Raw genomic sequence first — 19,873 nt, forward strand, 5'->3', positions numbered from 1 at the left:
TCACCTTTCATCTGCATTACTGTAACAGCTCCCTTACAGGTTTTTCTGTTTCTGCTCTCCCTCCATGTCTGTTCTTAACACAGTAGCCACGGTGTGTGTGCCTGCGTGTTCACTCAGTCATGTCTGACTCTTTGCGACTCCATGGTTTCTAGCCAGCCAGGCTCCTCTGTCCCTGGGGTTCTTCAGGCAAAAGAACTGGAGCAGGTTGCCATATCCTTCTCCAGGGGATCTTCCTGACCCAGGGATCAAACCTGCATTGGCAGGCAGGTTTTTTTTTTTTTTTTTTTTTTACCACTGAGCCACCTGGGAAACCCCAGTAGCCTCTGTTGCTGCTAAGTCTCTTCAGTCGTGTCCGACTCTGTGCGACCCCATAGATGGCAGCCCGCCAGGCTCCTCTGTCCCTGGGACTCTCCAGGCAAGAATACTGAAGTGGGTTGCCATTTCCTTCTCCAATGCATGAAAGTGAAAAGTGAAAGTGAAGTCATTCAGTCGTTCCCGACTCTTAGCGACCCCATGGACTGCAGCCTACCAGGCTCCTCCGTCCATGGGATTTTCCAGGCAAGAGTACTGGAGTGGGGTGCCATTGCCTTCTCCAAGTAGCCTCTCTAGTTCTGTTCAAAAACAAGTAGATATCAGTCCTCTCCTCAGAAGTCCCCCCCTATTGGTTCCCATCATGGTGCAGAATGTGATATATAGTAAAGTGTTAGTCGCTCATTCGTGTCCGACTCTTTGCGACCGCATGGACTGTAGCCTGCCAGGCTCCTCTGTCCATGGGATTCTCCAGGCAAGAATACTGGAGTGGGTAGCCATTCCCTTCCTCCAGGGGATCTTGCCAACCCAGGGATTGAACCTGGGTCTCCTGTATTGCAGGTGGATTCTTTACCATCTGAGCCACCAGTGAACCTCAGAATGGCCTGTAAGGCCTACAAACAAATTATGCTGCCTATTTCTTTTTACATTTTCATTGCATTTCCTGCACTTCTCTCTTGCTGGCTTCATCCCAGCAACACAGGCCTTCTTCTGGTCCTCACATACCGCAGCCGCACTGCTACTTCAGGGTTTTGCTGTGCTCTTTTTACTGCCTGGGGTGCTTTTTCCCCAGATGTCTAAATGGCTCCATTCCCAACCTCCTTCACCTTTTTCTTTGAAGGTCATCTCAGTAAGGCCTGTCCTGATAACACTCCTTTGCTCCTTTCCTTGCTTTAATTTTTTTAAATAAAAGTGCTTCTCTGACAAACTAAAGTTTTATCTCTTCTTCCCTTGCAGTGTAAGTTCTGTTAAAGTAGAGATTTTGTCTGCTTACTGCTGTTTTCCTATTACTAGAATGGTTTATTGCATATGGTAGGTACTTAAATATTACATACAGATTTACTAAATATAAAATGATTGAATATTAGGTTTTTAGATGTGATTATATAGTTAGTGGTACTTTTGAGAAATAACATCTCGTACAAGGAACATATACTTCAGGCAGAAATTTAGAAAATGCAAATAAGTCAGAAGAAAAAAAATCTATAATCTGAGCCCTCAGAGACCTGTTGTCAACAGTATAGTACTTAATTAAAAAGCCCTTAAGTTTAGTGTTTTAAAATTGGAAGTAATTCACATAGTTTAGAAATAGGAAATGTTAAAAAAGATGTTTTTTCTTTCACCCTGTCCTTCCTCTGTTCAGTACTCATCTTATAAAATAATGATTCTGATAGATTGCTTTGTATCTGTCCAAAGTTTCTTTAAGCCTGTATACAGCTTAGCTTAATATAGGTACTTCCGGTTTCTTTTTTTTGTGTGGCAGTTTTAGATTCACAGTAAATTTGAGCAAAAAGTGGAGAGAGTCCCTTGACCCCACACACGCACAGCCTTTTCCACTATCAGCGTTCCTTACCAGAGTGGTCCATTTGTTACAATTGAACCTATGTTGACACAGCATCATCACTCAAAGTCCATAGCTTACATTAGGGTTCAACCCTTGGTATTGTACATTCTGTGGGTTTTGACAAATATATAATGGCATGTATGCTGTCATGGTAACATACAGAATAGTTTCACTGCCTTAAAAATCCTCTGTGCTCTACCTGTTCATCCTTTTTTTTTTTTTAATATGGTGTCTGTGTTTCCACAGTACTTTTAAATGATTTAAAAGTATTCATTTAAATTGCACATTTCTGTGATGTAGGTCCTATTGTCTTTATAAGTGCTTGAAAACTGAGATGAGAACAGTTAATGGGAAAATTGCTGGTAAATGAAAAGCTGGAGAAATGGAGGAAAAATGGAAGTTCAGTGTTATAAAAAATGAGTTGTTTGTAGAGCAGGAGGGTGCCTCTGTGTTGAAATCTTCTGAAAAGTTAACCAAAATGAGAGCTATACAAGATCCACAGGTTTAAAGGATGGGATTGACATCACTGACCTTCAGTTCAGTTCAGTCGCTCAGTCATGTCCGACTGTTTGCGACCCCATGAACCGCAGCATGCCAGGCCTCCCTGTCCATCACCAACTCCTGGAGTCCACCTAAACCCATGTCCATTGAGTCAGTGATGCCATTCAACCATCTCTTCCTCTGTCGTCCCCTTCTCCTCCTGCCCCCAGTCTTTCCCAGCATCAGGCCAGGACAGTTCTGGTGGAATGGTGGAAACAATCCAGGTTGATAAGGGCTGAAGAGGAAATGGAGACTGTAGACATTTTGAAATTTGTCTGAGACTTGAAGGAAGTGGTTGTCAGAAAGGCACTTTTTATTTTTCTTGTGTAGGTTGGGGGAAACTTGAACTTCAGTGCTGGTTTCAGCATCAACAGAGAGGAAGAGGCTTAAGGCGTTAAAGAGAGAATCATAGATTAAGTTCTTCTGTGAATGCAGAGTTGAATAGGATCCAGGGCACAGGTGGAAGGATGTCTCTTACACTGTATAAAAAAGGAGAGAAAGGAAGGGTGGATCCACATCTAATGATGGGAAGTTGAGTTAATATTATTTGGGAGCAGATATGAAGGGGTATTGGAGAAGGAAATGGCAGCCCACTCCAGTGTTCTTGCCTGGAAAATTGCCTGGCGGCAGGCTATAGTCTATAGGATCACAAAGAGTTGGACATGACTGAGTGCACACACACACACACAAAGGGGTATTCCTTTGCAGTTTCACATCCCTTTGAGGACTGTTTACTATGGTTATGTTACCTGTGCATTCTTGGTTCTAATATTTGAACTGCCTGTTTTATTAAGAAATATGTAGTCCATACAAAATATTGCATATAAGTTACAGCACCTAATAAAGCAAGTGTCAGAACCCACTGCTGCTGCTGCTCAGTTGCTTCAGTCGTGTCCGACTCTGTGCGACCCCATAGACGGCAGCCCACGAGGCTCTGCCGTCCCTGGGTTTCTCTAGACAAGAACACTGGAGTGGGGTGCCATTGCCTTCTCCAGTCAGAACCCACTACTTAGCTCAAATAGTATATTAGGAACACTATTGAAGGACCTTCCCTGAGCTCCTTCCTGTAACCTGACCTTGAACTTCCCCTGTTCATTCCCTTCCTTATGTTTGAAGAGAACTTACTGTCCTTAAATCTGTTAGGGTTACATTTTTTTTGAAACTTACAATAAATGTTGTACTGTATATTCTGCAGCTTATCTTTTTTCATTCACTACATTTAAGATTTTTATATTGAGGCAAGTATTTCTATTTCATTTGCTTTTCTCTACTGGATAGTAGTCTATAAAGATGTATGTTTGAGTTGTTTGCTCTTATTTTTTGGTATTCTACTTTGATTGGTCTTACATGTAAGATAGAGGTGTAAGATTTCTTCAGGGTGTGTACTTATCATTGGGCTGTAGGGTATACCCATAGTTAACTTCCCAGTAAAAATGCCAAATTAGTTTCCTAAATTATTGTACCAATTTATGTTAAAACTATGTTATGTTATAGTACACAGTTCTGTTGCTCTATACCGTTACAAAGACTTAATAGTATCCGATTATTTTAAAAACAGCTTTCTTGAGGTATTGTAAATATAACATTAACTCCTTGTAACTGCACAATTCAATAATTTATAGTAAATTTGTAGAGTTATACAACTGTTACAATTGAGTTTTATTTACTTTAAAAAATATTAATTATTTATTTTGGCTCCAGTGAGTCTTAGTTGTGACTTGTGGGAACTTCGTTGCAGCAAGTGGGTTTCTTAGTTGTGGCATGCATGAGGGATCTAGTTACCCAACCAGGGATCGAACTGGCCCCTGCATTGGGAGCGTGGGGTTTTACCTACTGGACAACCAGGGAGGTCCTAGCAGCGAGTTGTAGTTCCATATCCTTTTCAAGTTCTCTTTTGTGCTGTTATTTGCTTTCTGTCTCTATAAATTCGTCTTTTCTGGATATTGCATAGAAAATAAAGTCTTGTATCTGTCTTCTTTGACTTACCATTATGTTTTTCAGGTTCGTTGCATGTTATAGCATGTATCAATAATTCATTTCTTTTTGTTGCTAGCCAGAATTCCTTTGTATGGTTATAACACATTTTGCTTATCCATTTACCAGTTGCTGGATATTTGGATTGTTTTTATCTGGGGCTATAATAAATAATGTGCTGTATAAATTTGTCTACAAGTCTTTAGGTGGGTATATGCTTTCATTTCTTTTGGGTAGATATTCAGAAGTGGAATATTACACTATTTTAACTGTAGAGGCTTTGTAATATGTCTTTATCTGATTAGATGAGTTCCCCATCTTGTTCTGTTTCATATTGGCCCTTTGTTCTTCCATGTAGATTTGAAGTAAAGTCCATAGAAATTTGCCCCTTCTCTAATTATTTACTTTCTTCATCTATGAAATTGAAAAGAAAAATTTGCCTCTTTAAATTTACAGGGAATTCCCTAGTGGTCCAGTGTTTGTGACTCTGCTTTCACTGCCAAGGGCCCAGGTTCAGTCCCTGGTCAGGGAACTGAGCTCTGGCAAGCCACATGGCATACCCTCCAAATTTGCAATATTTCTGTTATAATACTTAATTTGTTGTTATAGGTAATTATTGACAAGTTTTTCCTACCATAGTGTAAATTTCTTGAGGTTGCTTCATCTGTGACTCTCACTGTGCTACTTGTGTAATATATTTGTGTAGTGAATGAATATTGACAGAGGAATCCTGTAGGTTCAGTGTTCTTAAAACCCTCAGGCCTCTCTGACCTTAGACTTCTTTGGATAGTCAACTTCATTTTTATTATTATGGTTCAGATTTCTAGCAAAAAGTTGAATTTTTGAATTTAACTTTATTTAACTTCTACTAAATACTTTCTCCTTACTTTTTTGAGTATGTGTAGTAAATGTGTACTTAGTCGTGTCTGACTCTTTGCAACCTCATGGGCTGAAGCCCGCCTGGCTCCTCTGTCCATGGAACTTTCCAGGCAAGAATACTGGAGTGGGTTGCCATTTCCTTCTCCAGGGAATCTTCCTGACCCAGGGATTAAACCTGCGTCTCTTGTGTCTCCTGCATTGGCAGACGGAGTCTTTACTACTGTGCCACACCTGGGAAGCCCATGTGTAGTGAATGGCTAGTTTCTAAAGTGTTCAATCTCTTCTGCTATTATCAAGGAGCACTTATTTTGACATATTGTACTTGGAAATTCACAGAATTGATGTTTTCTTATCTGGTTTGGTAGGAAGCAGTTGAGAAATATGAAGAAGTGCTACATAACTTAGAATTTGCCAAGGAGCTTCAGAAAACCTTTTCTGGACTGAGCCAAGATGTGAGTATGTTTTTTTTTTTTTTTGCTTTTCTTAAAACCAGCTTAATTACTGACCTTGAAGAGAATGTTAGCTTCTGATAATGGTACTTGGTTATTGTTCATCTAATTCCTGCTGATTTTTTATTCTGGGAGGTGGGGTGGAGGATAGCTACTGAAGAACTCAATACAAATGTTATCTGAATACGAGACATTGTGAATAAAGTATTCATTATCAAATGTATATTATTTCACTATGGAATTATAGAAATCACTGAGAAGTGGAGTGAAAACTTTTTGACAGATTTGTTTATAAAGAAATGTGGGCTTGAAAATTTAAATAATACTGGCTTGTATGTTTAGCATTATTTGACATATGATGAAACATAGAATTGGTAGATCCTTCTTGAGAGCATGACAGTTATTACCAGGAAAATTTATGGTTCATAATTTAAATAGAGTTAAGTGTGGTCTCACTGATATAGTTTTAATTACTCTATATTGGCAATTCAAGTTTTTTTCTCCTATACATTTAACCAGTAATTAATATGAAGTCTTAAGCTTTCATTAATGGGTATTCTTCATTGTTTTAGAGTCTTAGTTTTAGAAAGATGGACCTTTAGAGATCCTGTTCTAACAACTGAGGAAGTATTTTGGTGAATTCATTCTGGGGTAGGGAGAATGTCTCATAGGCTTTTCTACTTTTCGGATACTTTATTGTATAGTGAATTAAAATTCTCTTCTCCATTCCCCTGGGATCAAAAACAAACAAAATACCACAAAATATCATTCTGAAGTTGATGACATCTACCATCTTAATCTTTGTATTATATAATTCTGAGTAGCTCTTTTCTGGATGTCTGACTTTTAAAAGGTAGTGTGAAATTTAAAATAGCCTAGTATAGAGATACTTCCTTCTGTTTTCTGAATACTTCTGTTAATGCAAGTCTAAGATGATATTAGATTTCATGGCATCTGATATCATGATATTATATATTCATGGCCTCAAGTCCCATCACTTCATGGAAAATAGATGGGGAAATAATGGAAACAGAGACTTTATTTTTGGGGGCTCCAAAATCATTGCAGATGGTGACTGTAGCCATAAAATTAAAAGACGCTTGCTCCTTGGAAGAAATGCTATGACCAATCTAGACAGCATATTAAAAAGTAGAGACATTACTTTGCCAACAAAGGTCTGTCTAGTCAAAGCTATGGTTTTTCCAGTAGTCATGTGTGGATATGAGAGTTGGACCATAAAGGTGAGCACTGAAGAATTGATGTTTTTGAGCGGTGATGTTGGAGAAGATTCTTGAGAGACCCTTGGACTGTAAGGAGATCCAACCAGTCAATCCTAAAGGAAATCAGTCCTGACTATTGATTGGAAGGACTGATGCTGAAGCTGAAACTCCAGTAGTTTGGCCACCTCGTGCAAAGAACTGACTCATTGGAAAAGACCTTGATGCTGGGAAAGATTGAAGGCAGGAGGAGAAGGGGACTACAGAGGATGAGATGGTTGGATGGCATCACTGACTTGATGGACGTGAGTCTGAGTGAACTCCGGAAGTTGGTGATGGACAGGGAGGCCTGGCATGCTGCGATTCATGGGGTCACAAAGAGTCGGACACGACTGAGCGACTGAACTGAAGATGATACTAGCTTTGTTATCCATAGGGCACTTTAACTCATGTTCGCTTTTTCATTACTTAATTTTAATACTTTCTGTTGGCTCCACATCTGTTAAGTATTTCTAGGTTATTTTATTATATTTATTTTTTTGGCTATACCATGTGGCATGTGGGATCTTAGTTCCCTAATCAGGGATGAAACCCATGTCCCCTGCATTGGAAGGGTGGAGTCTTAACAGCTCGGCTGCCAGGGAAGTTCCTCTAGATTATTTTATTATTTAAAAAACTTTTTATTGCTCTAGGCTATTTTCAGTACAGTGTTTTTAAGTCATTTTTTTTTTTTTCTGATACATGTGATTGATTTATCCCTCTTCCAATGTGTTGAGTTTATTTAGTTTTGGTCCATTGTGCTAAAAGAAAGATGTTTATGTTTACCTTCTGGTTAGAGGTTTGAAGTATATTTCTATAATACTTAATAATTTCTGTTAACTCTTTTCTCAGAGTTAACCCTATCAAATTTTAATTTTCTACCCAGGTGTTTTTTTTAGTGTATGTTGTTCTTTTTAGATTTAAATCTTGTTTTAAACATCATCCATGTGCCAGGCACTATGGAGTTTCACTATTTTTATAATGAAGTACCTTTCAGCCTATTGAGGAATTTTTTCTTTTTTTTTTTAATGAAGTCTTTCTTTTGTTAGACCTCTGCTATGAGATAGCCTGTTTGCAGTTTGTGTAACATTTTCTTCTTTCCCTTCAAATCAGAGTTGGGAGCCTTCCAATTCAGTCCACATCTCTCTGTTTTTTTGATAAGAGCTTTGTCCTTTGATGGGGATTTATCATTCAGAGTCATGGTTCAGAAAATAAATTTTATGGTTTGGTACTATTGGTTGATGATAATCTACTCCATTTCTTTTTAACCGGTCCTCAACTGAAAGAAGATAAGTAACCTGACTTACTAGTTTCCACATAAATAAGGAGAAATAGGCTGCTGTTAGTGGTTTGCATGATATCTGATTATGACCTGGTTGTCATTCAGCTACTAAGTCGTTCTGATTCTTTGTGACCCTATGGACTACAGCATGCCAGGCTCCCCTGTCCTTCACTATCTCCCAGAGTTTGTTCAAACTCATGTCCATTGAGTCAATGTTATCCAACCATCTCATTCTCTGTCATCCCTTTCTCTTGTCTTCAGTCTTTCTCAGCACCAGGGTCTTTTCCAGTGAGTCAGCTCTTCATATCAGATGGGCAAAGTATTGGAACTTCAGCTTCATCATCAGTCCTTCTAATGAGTATTCAGGGTTGATTTTCTTTAGGATTGACTGGTTTGATCTTGCTGTCCAAGGGAATCTCAAGAGTCTTCTCCAGCACCACAGTTTGAAAGCATCAATTCTTTGATGCTCAGCCTTCTTTACGGTCCAACTCTCACATCTGTACATGGTGGTAGTTAACTCACTAAGTTGTGTCTGACTCTTGCAACCTCATGGACTGTAGCCTCCCAGGCTCCTCTGTCCATGGGGATTCTCCAGGCAAGAGTACTGAAGTGGGTTGCCATTTCCTTCTCCCACATCTGTACATGACTACTGGAAAAACCATATCTTTGACTGTATGGACCTTTGTTGGCAAAGTTCTGTCTCTGCTTTTTAATACACTGCTTAGATTTGTCACAGCTTTTTCCTAGGAGATCTGGAAGACAACATATTTCTTAACTTGATTAAATCAATAAATATTTGAGGTCCTGTCACATGTCAGAGTCTATGTTGGGTCCTAGTGATATACTGGTGAACAACAGAGATAGAGTCCCTGTCATAATGGAGCTGAAGGCTAAGGGGGATGCAGTTCAAGAGAAAGATAAACATTTAATGCAATAGATACTTTGATAGGGGAGGTTCAGTGTGACCTGAGCAATAAGAACACCTAATCCAGCCCTGGGAGGTGGCTAAAGAGAGATCTGAGGTAATCATGTGATACAGTCCCAAAGTGTCCTCATCACCTTTGTATTTTCTTATACCATCATGAGTTTGTTTCCAAGGGAATCCCACTGTCTTGGAGAGCTAGAATTACCACCTCTTTTGTCTTTCCCCCTCTCAAGCAGAAACTGAATTTGATAAGTGCTATTGAGGTCCATATTGAGGTCTTGGAAAAAGCTTTGCTGAGCCTCTGCCATCCTGGAGAAAATTCCCTTGTTCACATAACCCCCAACCAGTCTGTTTCTCACTCTCAACGTTTTATCTTCACCCATTGTCTCTTATTGGAGAAGGCAATGGCACCCCACTCCAGTACTCTTGCCTGGAAAATCCCATGGATGGAGGAGCCTGGTAGGCTGCAGTCCATGGGGTGGCTAAGAGTCAGACACGACTGAGCGACTTCACTTTCACTTTTCACTTTCATGCATTGGAGAAGGAAATGGCACCCCACTCCAGTACTCTTGCCTGGAAAATCCCATGGATGGAGGAGCCTGGTAGGCTGCAGTCCATGGGGTGGCTAAGAGTCAGACACGACTGAGCGACTTCACTTTCACTTTTCACTTTCATGCATTGGAGAAGGAAATGGCAACCCACTCCAGTGTTCTTGCCTGGAGAATCCCAGGGACGGGGGAGCCTGGTAGGCTACCGTCTGTGGGGTCACACAGAGTCGGACACGACTGAAGTGACTTAGCATAGCATAGCATAACATTGTCTCTTATCCCTGGTAGTAGTGCAAGTCATAGTTGGCGTTCATACCCTGTAGAAAGGAATTAATAATGCCATAATGAATCTTTTTCCTGAGGGTTTTTTTCTTTACCACCATCTTAGTTGATTAGGATTTATGAACATCTTTTTTGTAGAGTTTTGAATATTGATGCAGAATCAAAGTACTTTAATTAATTTATAGGAAAAATCGAAAGGATTTTTTTTTCTGTTCCCTTAATTTTCATACCTTGGAGAATATCCAGTATGATGGAAACATTACAGACAGAAAAACAGTTACGGGGAGAAAAAACTGTTTAGGTTTCTCAGAGGAAATAGATGGTACTTTTTATTATTGGTATTTTATAAATGAGCAGTCACTTTTGGGACCCACATATTATGTCAGACTTTAAAGTATTATAGTTGTGACCTTTCGAGTAGACTAAGCTACTCAGACTATACATACACACATATTCATTTGAGGGAAAACTTACATTCTGCTAATTTTCCATATGTATTTTGTCAACTAAATATTGGAAGATACAGCTCTATCCAGACTGACAACATTTGAAAATATCTCTCAATTTTGCTTAAAAAATCCCTATGTGCTGTGGCTGTTTTTCTGGCATTTGTAAGACATTTTATTTCTGTTTGGTTTTCAATTCCTCATGTTTTAGCCAGTCATTTTTGGTTGGTTGAAAATTAGCCACTTTAGTTTAAATATACTTCCCCTGGAAAATGAGATAAAAAAAAAACAACCCCCAAATTAAACTGAAGCATTTTCTTAAAATACTTAGCCTAAAAAGGCTTGGTATACATGATATGGACAAGTAAAACCTTGGGATTAAATGGACATTAATGATAGATATTTTGCTTCTCATGATGATAATAGAGGTACTGGATTCAGCCTGGAGTTGGGAGTCACATATTTGGACTTCCTCAGCTCTATTGCACCACTGACAAACCAGCTTAGTACCGGTGATCTTGTCAGTTTCACAGTCAGTGTTAGAGATTTATCATCCAGTCCCACCTCTTTGGGATTAGACTTCTGTAGACTAATGGAAGGCTTTCCAGGTAGCACAGAGGTAAAGAATCCACCTGCCAATGCAGGAGACGCAAGAGATGTGGGTTCAATTTCTGGGTCAGGAAGATTCACTGGAGTAGAAAATGGCACTGTAGTCTTCCTGGGAAAATCCCACGGACTGAGGAGTCTTGTGGGCCACAGTCCATGGGTAGCAAAGGGCTGGACATGACTGAAGCGACTGAGCAGCACACACACAGCACAGACTATAGATTGCTAATATGGATTGTGGAGAGTTGCTCACTTTAATTAACATTTGTTTTAACAGCTACTTAAAGCGCAGAAGAAAGCCCAGAGAAGGGAGCACATGCTAAAACTTGAGGCTGAAAAGAAAAAGCTTCGCACTATACTTCAAGTTCAGTATGTATTACAGAACTTGATGCAGGAACATGTCCAGAAAGACTTCAAAGGGGGCTTGAATGGTGCAGTGTATTTGCCTTTAAAAGAACTTGACTACCTCATTAAATTTTCAAAACTGACCTGTCCTGAAAGAAATGAAAGTCTGAGGTAAGTTAATAAAAATGTTTTCCTAAAATAAGACACATGACACTTTAGCTTTTCAGTGTATATATTCAGCATTGGAAACATTGGCTGTCCAGGCTCTCACAAGGTTGATAGACTATCTAGTAGGAAAGTGAATTTGAATGGTATCATTAACCTGCTTCTTTATTGTAACACTGATCTTTAAAATGTCTGATAGTTTAGCCTTATACTGGTATTAACCATAATACTAATTAGTATACTCTTAAACATTTTTTTGTAATTATGTCAGACTGTTGTATGACTGAGAGTCTTTGCCTCCTTACTACTGTACCTAATTGGAGGTAAATGAAATTTAACTTGATCCGTATCACTCAGCTGTCAAAGTTAGAATTATTTAGTGTTCTTCTTTTGCTGTGAATAAATACTGAGGAATAAATTTAATAATTTAAAATAAAAACCCAGCAAATTGAGGCATCTCAATTTTTTTCTTCTACAGCTATCTATTTGCTGTTTTTGCTCAAATGGAATATGGAGTAAATCAGCTATTGAGCAGAGCTCTGTGCTTTTGATTTGTTAGATTCAGGTCGTTTCAATGCTGTGTTTGTTAGCCATGCCAAAGCAGAGTTAGTTTCAACTGTTACTAGAAATTACCCTATCAGTTCAGGAAGAAACCTTATAAAACTCTTTAATTACCTATATATAGCCATATATTTATTTATTTACTTATTCCTACCTGATAATCTACTCCACCATCATCGTCTATTTGGTTGCTTCCTTCTAATGCTTCACTTTGATAGATCCAGGGAATAAAACTTACTTTAATATTTGAAATGTAAGTGAAACCTAATTTGAAAAATGAGCCGCTCTCTTTAAAGTCTGATGTAGCTCTTAATATTTCCAATCCACTGTTCTTTTATCTAGGATGTATACTTGGTAATGAATGATACCATATTGATTGCTTTAAACTCTTTTTGAGTCTATTCCTTAATAGCTGTATTTGGTAAAATCTTTATTTTAGTTGTTTTAAGGAAAAATGCTTATATATATGAAGTCCATAAATGGGCATTTAGTCATCTTTTATAAAATTTCAATTTTTTATTTCCAGAGAGTAGAAAAACACAAAATGAACACTGAATGTCTTAATTGTTGATGGGTTATATTGTATAAATTGGTCTGCTCCACGTGCCTCTAAAACCACTTTTTTCTGCTGCTGCTTTTCCTCGTCAGCGTTGAAGACCAGATGGAGCAGTCATCCTTGTACTTTTGGGACCTTTTGGAAGGTAGTGAGAAAGCAGTGGTAGGAACAACATGTGAGTTTTCTCTACTCTGGGCTTATGCAATAAATACTAAACTTTATGTCTAGGAGTTTAGTATGATATCAAGGGCCAAAACTGTGTCAGTCCATCAGAACTTACATGTCTGACAATACTGGATTCATTGGCAGAATGATAGCTTTGTTTTGTTCTGTTAGAAGCAGCTCTTGTTTAATTGTACTCACTAAAATGGAACCTGTGGTGAGTTTTGAGTGGCAATTCACTATGATTTGGGAACAGAGCTATAGACTAGTGCTTGACCATTTTGGGATTCAGTTCTCTGTTCTGCGTGGTAGTACCCATTCTGTTCAGGAAACTTAAATCCACACATTGTTAATATCAAAGTTTATTTACCAGACCTGCTTCAAAAAATAGGAATGGTTTGGCTCCATAGTTTATGGAAACATTGTTGTCTACCGATCTGGAATTGATCTGGAGAGAAAGAGTCCTTTTGGCTTTGTAAGTAGGCTTTGACCAGATGACCAAGTACAAATGTCTGGACATGAAGTACATAATTTTGTGTGCTAGTTTAAGATCATGAAAACTCACTGGAAGCTGGTAAACATTTTTGTTACTTCCTTTTTAAAAATATTTGAGTATGAATAACTCTCAATTTCTTAAGTCCTTTCAAATTTAAATCACAGATATTTATTGCTTGGTTAGAATTCAAAGTGATACAAATACTTTGGAAACTAGTTTGTCAGTTTTTTTATAAAATTGTGTATACTTACTATATCACCAAGCAGTTACACTTCTAGTACCCAAGAGAATTGAAAACATACATCCCTTTAAGTACTTGTACACAAATGTTCATACCAGCTTATTCAGAACAGTCCCAAATTGAACCCAGTCCAGATGTACATCAGCTGATAATTAATAAACAAAATGTGATATATCCATACAGTGAAATCATTTCAGCAGTAAAAAAGGAATGAATTATTGATACTGTAGCAGCATGTGTGAATCTCAAAATAAATTATGCTGAATGAAAGAAGCCAGATAAAAAATGAATGCATAATGTATGATTTCATTTATATGAAATTCTAGAAAAGACATAACGTGAATGATAGCGGGTCAGTGGTTGTTAGGGAGTAGGGGGAAGAGATTGTTTATAAAAGGGAAATAAGGGAACTTTTTGAGTTGATTAAAATAGTCTATATTGTGGTTATGGTGGAAGTAACATGACTATTACATACCTGCTAAAACTGTACACTTAAAATGGGAATTTTGTTTCTTGTAAATTTTACCTCAGAGTTGATTTTAAAAGAAAGGTAATCTGTGTCATAGTATTCCTCTGAAAAGAATAGTAGACCCAAATCAAGTTTGAGAACTCTGCTTTATTTGGGAATTATGTTTTTAGTGGCTATCAAAAGTGAAATAGATTTTAGATCTGTTTATGATCTTTAATGTCATTTTAAGGTTTTTCTTGATTATCAAATGGTGATGTGGTAGGAGTGAAATACAGCATAATTCAAGAGTGAAATCTTAATCATGGAATTTTGTACTTTAAACATTCTTTAGAGATTGTCCAAGATAGGTTTTTCTAAAGATTATATTTGAGGAACTGTGTTATTTTACTTCTCCAAAGCCGTAGTTACTTGGGGAAGGTAGAGTAATTGCTTATTGTGATGTCTTAGGGGTGGATGGGAAAATTCTATTTTCTCCCAGCTCAGGGAATAAATATGTGCTTTTTATGACACACTAGAGTCTTCAACTGGAATCTCTGATTTTTAGTCATTTTCCAAATGGTGGAAATGGAGGTCCAGAGAAACTTAAATGGCTTGCTAAACTTTGGGATTCTGACTTAAAATGTGTATTCCTTCAGTGTGAGGTAGTGATGGACTACGTATTCCCTTTTTGTAGCGTGGCCAGTCCGTAAGTATCCCCGGTGTGAAATGTTATAACGACATACAGCCAGGATAAAGCTGCGTTAAGATTTCTATTTCACATAATTTTCCATTAACTGTTCAGCTATGTGATAACTAACTCTTAGTCACTTTTTGTTAGACAAACACATGAAAGATCTACTCTCTAAATTGCTGAACTCAGGCTATTTTGAAAGTATCCCAGTTCCAAAACATGCTAAGGAAAAAGAGGTATCATTGGAGGAAGAAATGCTAATAAAATCGGAGAAGAAAAAACAATTATTGAAGACTGAATCTGTTAAAGAGTCAGGTTTGTTGTGATCTCTGAAATTCTTTATAGTGGTTGCATTTTTAACACTTAACCAAATGAGTCAAGTCATTGTAAAATGATTGCTTTGTTTTAATTTTATTTTCTGCCTGCATAGAAATCTTTACTAGTCCCAGGATAAGCCTAGGTTTAGGAAACATGTCTAGGCTTTACTACCATGATTGGCAGAGTGAATCTCAATAGAAACTTTAGGGTATACTTTGTTACAAGAGAGTATACTGTTAAAATGAGGCATTTATGGAATTTGAAGGAATCTCTTCGTTAAACTATTAGGATCATTCTATTTAAAACTGTTAAAGTGTAAGTTATAGTAGAGTTCAATACTCTACTGTAGGCCAAGAATATAAATAATCTAAGGTTAACATACTGATCAAAGGAAAAAAATGCCAAAATCAGTTAAAGAAATATTTTTCAAAATTCTACTTTTCTTGGAGAAGAAATACTTTAAGTAAGTAACACGTTTACTAATGATTGTTGAGGCTGGAAAGAAATATTACTTCTAAGGAGATAGTCCAAGCAGCTTTCTGGTAGCCACTAGCAAGATTCAAGTGTTTCTCATTTATACCCCATGACACCAGAGCTATAACTCTATCTTGAAAGAAGCTGGTGTTTGTGGGTAAGGGGAGATAGTCCTATTCAGTCAGAAATCAGTTTGTAACTGCAGCTTGAATTCAGAAAACTGTCTTGAGTAAGGAGAGCAACTAGCTCCAACTAGCCTCAGCCCACATGCTTTTGACCAACACCCAATAGTGAGAATTACTTCTTCCATAAATATACTTAATTGCACCATCCTTTTTCTATTACCCTTCTGAAAATTGTTTCTTAAATGAATTATAGTGTAATCAGTCTAAAAACTTACGGTTTACCTGGTATTTCTTTTATTTTCTCAGAGTCTCTTATGGAACTGGCACAACCAGAGATACAACCACAAGAGGTAAAGTACTAAAAGGCGGTTTTCAGTCAACTTCGGGTTTTGAGACTTTCGGATAGTGTTGTGGTTAAAAACTGAGGCTCTGGATCTAGACTGCATAAGCTTGAATCCTGGCCTTGCCGCTTATTAGCTTTTTAGTGACTTTGGGCGAGCTACCTAGCTCAGCTGTGTCTGTTATTCTCCTGCACAAAATGGGGATAATGATAATGCCTGCCTTACATAGTTACTGTGAGGTTTGAAGGAGTTCACTTAAATTCTAAGTTACTTACACTTTGGCCTGGCATACAAGTTACAAGTGTTAGCTGTTGCTGTTTTTGGCTCCTGTACTGGAATTTAAAGATGAGTAGGATTTTGCTCTTGCCAAAATTTACTCATATTGGTAACAGAAGAGGGTATTTGTTCTCTTTCTGAAGTGACATTTTAATTCATGGAGGCTGAAAATAATGGAAGAAGCAGAATTACAGTATGATTGATACATAATGGGAATAAAGAAGAGGTTGGTAATTCAGGGAACATAAGGCTTCAGAATAAAGAGAATAACTTTGTGTAGTTGAACTATCCTCTGCCTTAACATTTGAGGGAGTCAGGTGGTCCCAAAGGCGGCAGAGGCAGAATAACCTTGGTAAGAGAGCCTGAGTCAAGCAAATGTGGCACCAAGATGTGCACTGCTTACCAGTCTGAGGTGAGTCAAATGTAGATCGCTACTTTTGAAGTTTGTCTTTCTGTTAATTGAGGGGAAAGGAATGGACCAAAAAGGAGGAGACTCTCTTCAAGGAGGTTAAGGACAGAAATTTCCTGTTAGCACAGTGGTTCAGACCAGTGGACATAGGAGTTTAGTACTGCCCCCAAGGTCTACAGACTGACTTGAACACGTTTTCCCTCTGGTTTAGTTTCTTAACAGACGCTACATGACAGAAGTAGATTATTCAAGTAAACAAGATGAAGAGCAATCTTGGGAAGCAGATTATGCTAGAAAACCAAATCTCCCTAAATGTTGGGATATGCTTACTGAACCAGATGGGCAGGAGAAGAAACAGGAAACCTTCAAGTCCTGGGAGTCTTCTGTAAAGCACCAGGAGGTATCAAAGCCTGCGGTTTCCTTAGAACAGAGGAAACAAGAGATTCCAAAACTCAGGTCCACTCTGCAGGAAGAGCAGAAGAAGCAGGATGTCTCCAAAACCAAACCAACTCCTGGCCAGTGGAAGCAGGAAGCTTCCAAATCCAAACCAGGATACATTCAAGAGGAACAGAAGAAGCAGGAAACACTGAAGCCTTGGCCAGTTCAGCCACAGAAAGAACAGGAGCCAAAGAAGCAAACGCCAAAGTCTTGGACACCATCTGTGCAGAGTGACCAGGACATCACCAAGTCATGGACCTCTCCCACGTGTGAAGAACAGGATTCAAGACATCCAGAGACTCCAAAATCCTGGGAAAACAATGTTGAGAGTCAGAAACATCCTTTAACACCACAATCACAGATTTCTCCAAAGTCCTGGGGAGTAGCTGCAGCAAGCCTCATACCAAATGACCAGCTCCTTCCCAGGAAGTTTAATACAGAACCCAAAGATGTGAGTTGATTTGTATCAGTCTGTTCCTGTCATTGTAGGCATAAATAGAGATTTGTGATAGTGATAATTTAAAATTTCTCATTAGAAAAAAATCAGTAAAACCCATATTAATATATAAAGTATTTCACTTAACCCTTTAATGCATAGTTTGTTTTTCCTAGAAAATCGAAGCACTTAGTCTGTCTTTTGTGCTTAACCTGAAGTGAAATTTCTACAATTAGAAAATAATGTTTTAATGCTCAAATTTTAATGACATGATATGACATCAAAATAATGATAGTTCAGAGAAGACTATAATGTGAAGTGAGATATGTAAATGCATATCAAAAGGTGGGAGACCTTTTTCTGATGCAAGTTATATTTTTCTGTATTCTCTTCCTTCTCTTTCACTGACTTATAGTCATTCAATTAGCTTGTCCTCTTTGAATAAAGAACAAATGGACAGGAGAAGAAACAGGAATCTTTCATGTTCTGTTTCTGAAGATTAATGCTTGGGGAGGGAGCTGGATTAGTTGTCTGTTTCTGTTTCAAAATAAAAATTTTCTGCAGATGAAAAGTATAGGTATTTACCATTCTATAATTAAGTTTTGGAGTATGAGATTTGGTTCAAATATGAGGCCTCATTCTGTTAATAATAAATAACTCATGCCAGTAATATAAGGCTTATAATGAATAATCCTTAGATACAGTGCTAGTTAGTCTTGTCTTTTATTAGAAGTTATTTACCACTATTTCAGTGCAAACTTGTTGAAGACTTGTTATCACCTTGTTTGCTAAGAAGTGTGAACTCACTACCCTCCCAGTGTTCTCCATGTCCATCTCGTAGTGTTCCTGAACTTCCATGACATTTTAGCCAGAAGTGAAAGTGTTAGTTGCTCAGTCGTGTCCGACTCCTCACAACCCCATGGACTAGCCCAATTGGCTCCTCTGTCCATGGGGTTTCCCAAGGCAAGAATGCTGGAGTGGATTACAATTTCCTTCTCCAGGGGATCTTCCTAACCTAGGGATCGAACCCAGATGTATTGAGGACCATATATCTTTGGTCCTTTAACAGTTTGAAGATTATTTTTGTATGTTGCACAGGGAACTGTACTCAATAGTTTTTAATAACCTATAAAGGAAAAGACTCTGAAAAAGAATGCACACACATACATGTATAAAAAACGGAATCACTGTGGTGTACACCTGAAACTAACATGATACTATATATCATAAATCAACTATACTTCAATTAAAAAGTGAGGGGGCAGAAAACATTTTGTTTAGGGAATTCAGATCACTGCATTTTATAAATTATGCCTGCCTCAATTCTACCTTTTGGGAAGAGAATTTTAGAGATATTTGTCTTCTTTTATTTTCCTTTCTTCCTCTTTAAGTGGTAATGTAATTTTAGCTTCATCCTGACCCTGCAGAAGATTGATAGCCTTATTTCACTAACCAGATATGATATGACAGTAATTTTAACAGGATAGCTATCAATATTTTGGGAAATTTATAAACCAAATTTAATACTTCAATAAAGTTGCTCAAAAAACACAGTTAAAAATTCCAGTAGGTATAACAGTGCTGAGCCTTGACCATAGGAAATATTGATACTCTGCTGTTTGTTGAATAGTATTTAAAATCAAGAGTGTTTAATTGTAAAGGTCAGAACTCATTTATTGTACCTTATGGCACAGACATCGTCATATTGAAGTTACAGGGTCTCTCAGTGAGTGCGTGCCTCTATCTGTATTGCAATCTCCACTGTCTTTATTTAATATGACTAAGTACAGTCAAGGGCAAAAAAGAGTTCAAAGACAAAAGACTAGATACATGAAATAAATCACCAAAGTTCATACTTTTCTCCTAAAAGAGCCTTTCATATATTTCCTTAGGGTCTATTAACTATTATTTTATGACGTTGTTGATGTAGCTTAGCTGTGTGATTTCTTAGTGAATTAGAAGGTGGAGAGGAGGAGCTGGTAGGGATCGGTTTGCTGATACCTGTAAGAAATAACCATAAACATGAGGTCTGTTTCAGCAATCTTAAGAAATATAGCTGGAGGGGGACCACATTCTAAACAACAGTAGCCCCGCCAAAGTATACTTACTTTATAACAAAATATAACAATGTATATATAACAAAATATAACAATATATAATAAAATATAACAAAATATAACAAAATATAAAAATCCTAAACTCTAGGATATATGTATATACATTTTTATACCTTAATGTCGCTGAAATCAGATATATATAACAAAATATAACAATATATAATAAAATATAACAAAATATAACAAAATATAACAATCCTAAACTCTAGGATAT

The 19,873-nt window shown here is 37.6% G+C and overlaps 1 protein-coding gene across 50 annotated transcripts in view; it reads left to right on the forward strand.

The window, feature by feature from the left end:
* The window catches only part of CAPRIN2 (caprin family member 2), a 42,645-nt gene that overhangs the window by 5,333 nt on the left and 17,439 nt on the right, over nt 1–19,873 (forward strand). For all 50 annotated transcript variants that reach the window (XM_086401480.1, XM_086401482.1, XM_086401484.1 and 47 more), the window contains exons 4-9: nt 5,632–5,718; nt 11,338–11,576; nt 12,780–12,862; nt 14,873–15,040; nt 15,949–15,992; nt 16,880–17,557. In XM_086401480.1, coding sequence (XP_086257606.1) covers nt 5,632–5,718; nt 11,338–11,576; nt 12,780–12,862; nt 14,873–15,040; nt 15,949–15,992; nt 16,880–17,557 — 1,299 coding nt within the window. The remainder of the gene's footprint in view (nt 1–5,631; nt 5,719–11,337; nt 11,577–12,779; nt 12,863–14,872; nt 15,041–15,948; nt 15,993–16,879; nt 17,558–19,873) is intronic.

This window comes from Bos grunniens, chromosome 5, assembly GCF_055505025.1.
Source record: "Bos grunniens cultivar Pamir isolate PY7600 chromosome 5, Bosgru_T2T1.0, whole genome shotgun sequence".
In the NCBI taxonomy this organism is placed as follows: domain Eukaryota; kingdom Metazoa; phylum Chordata; class Mammalia; order Artiodactyla; family Bovidae; genus Bos; species Bos grunniens.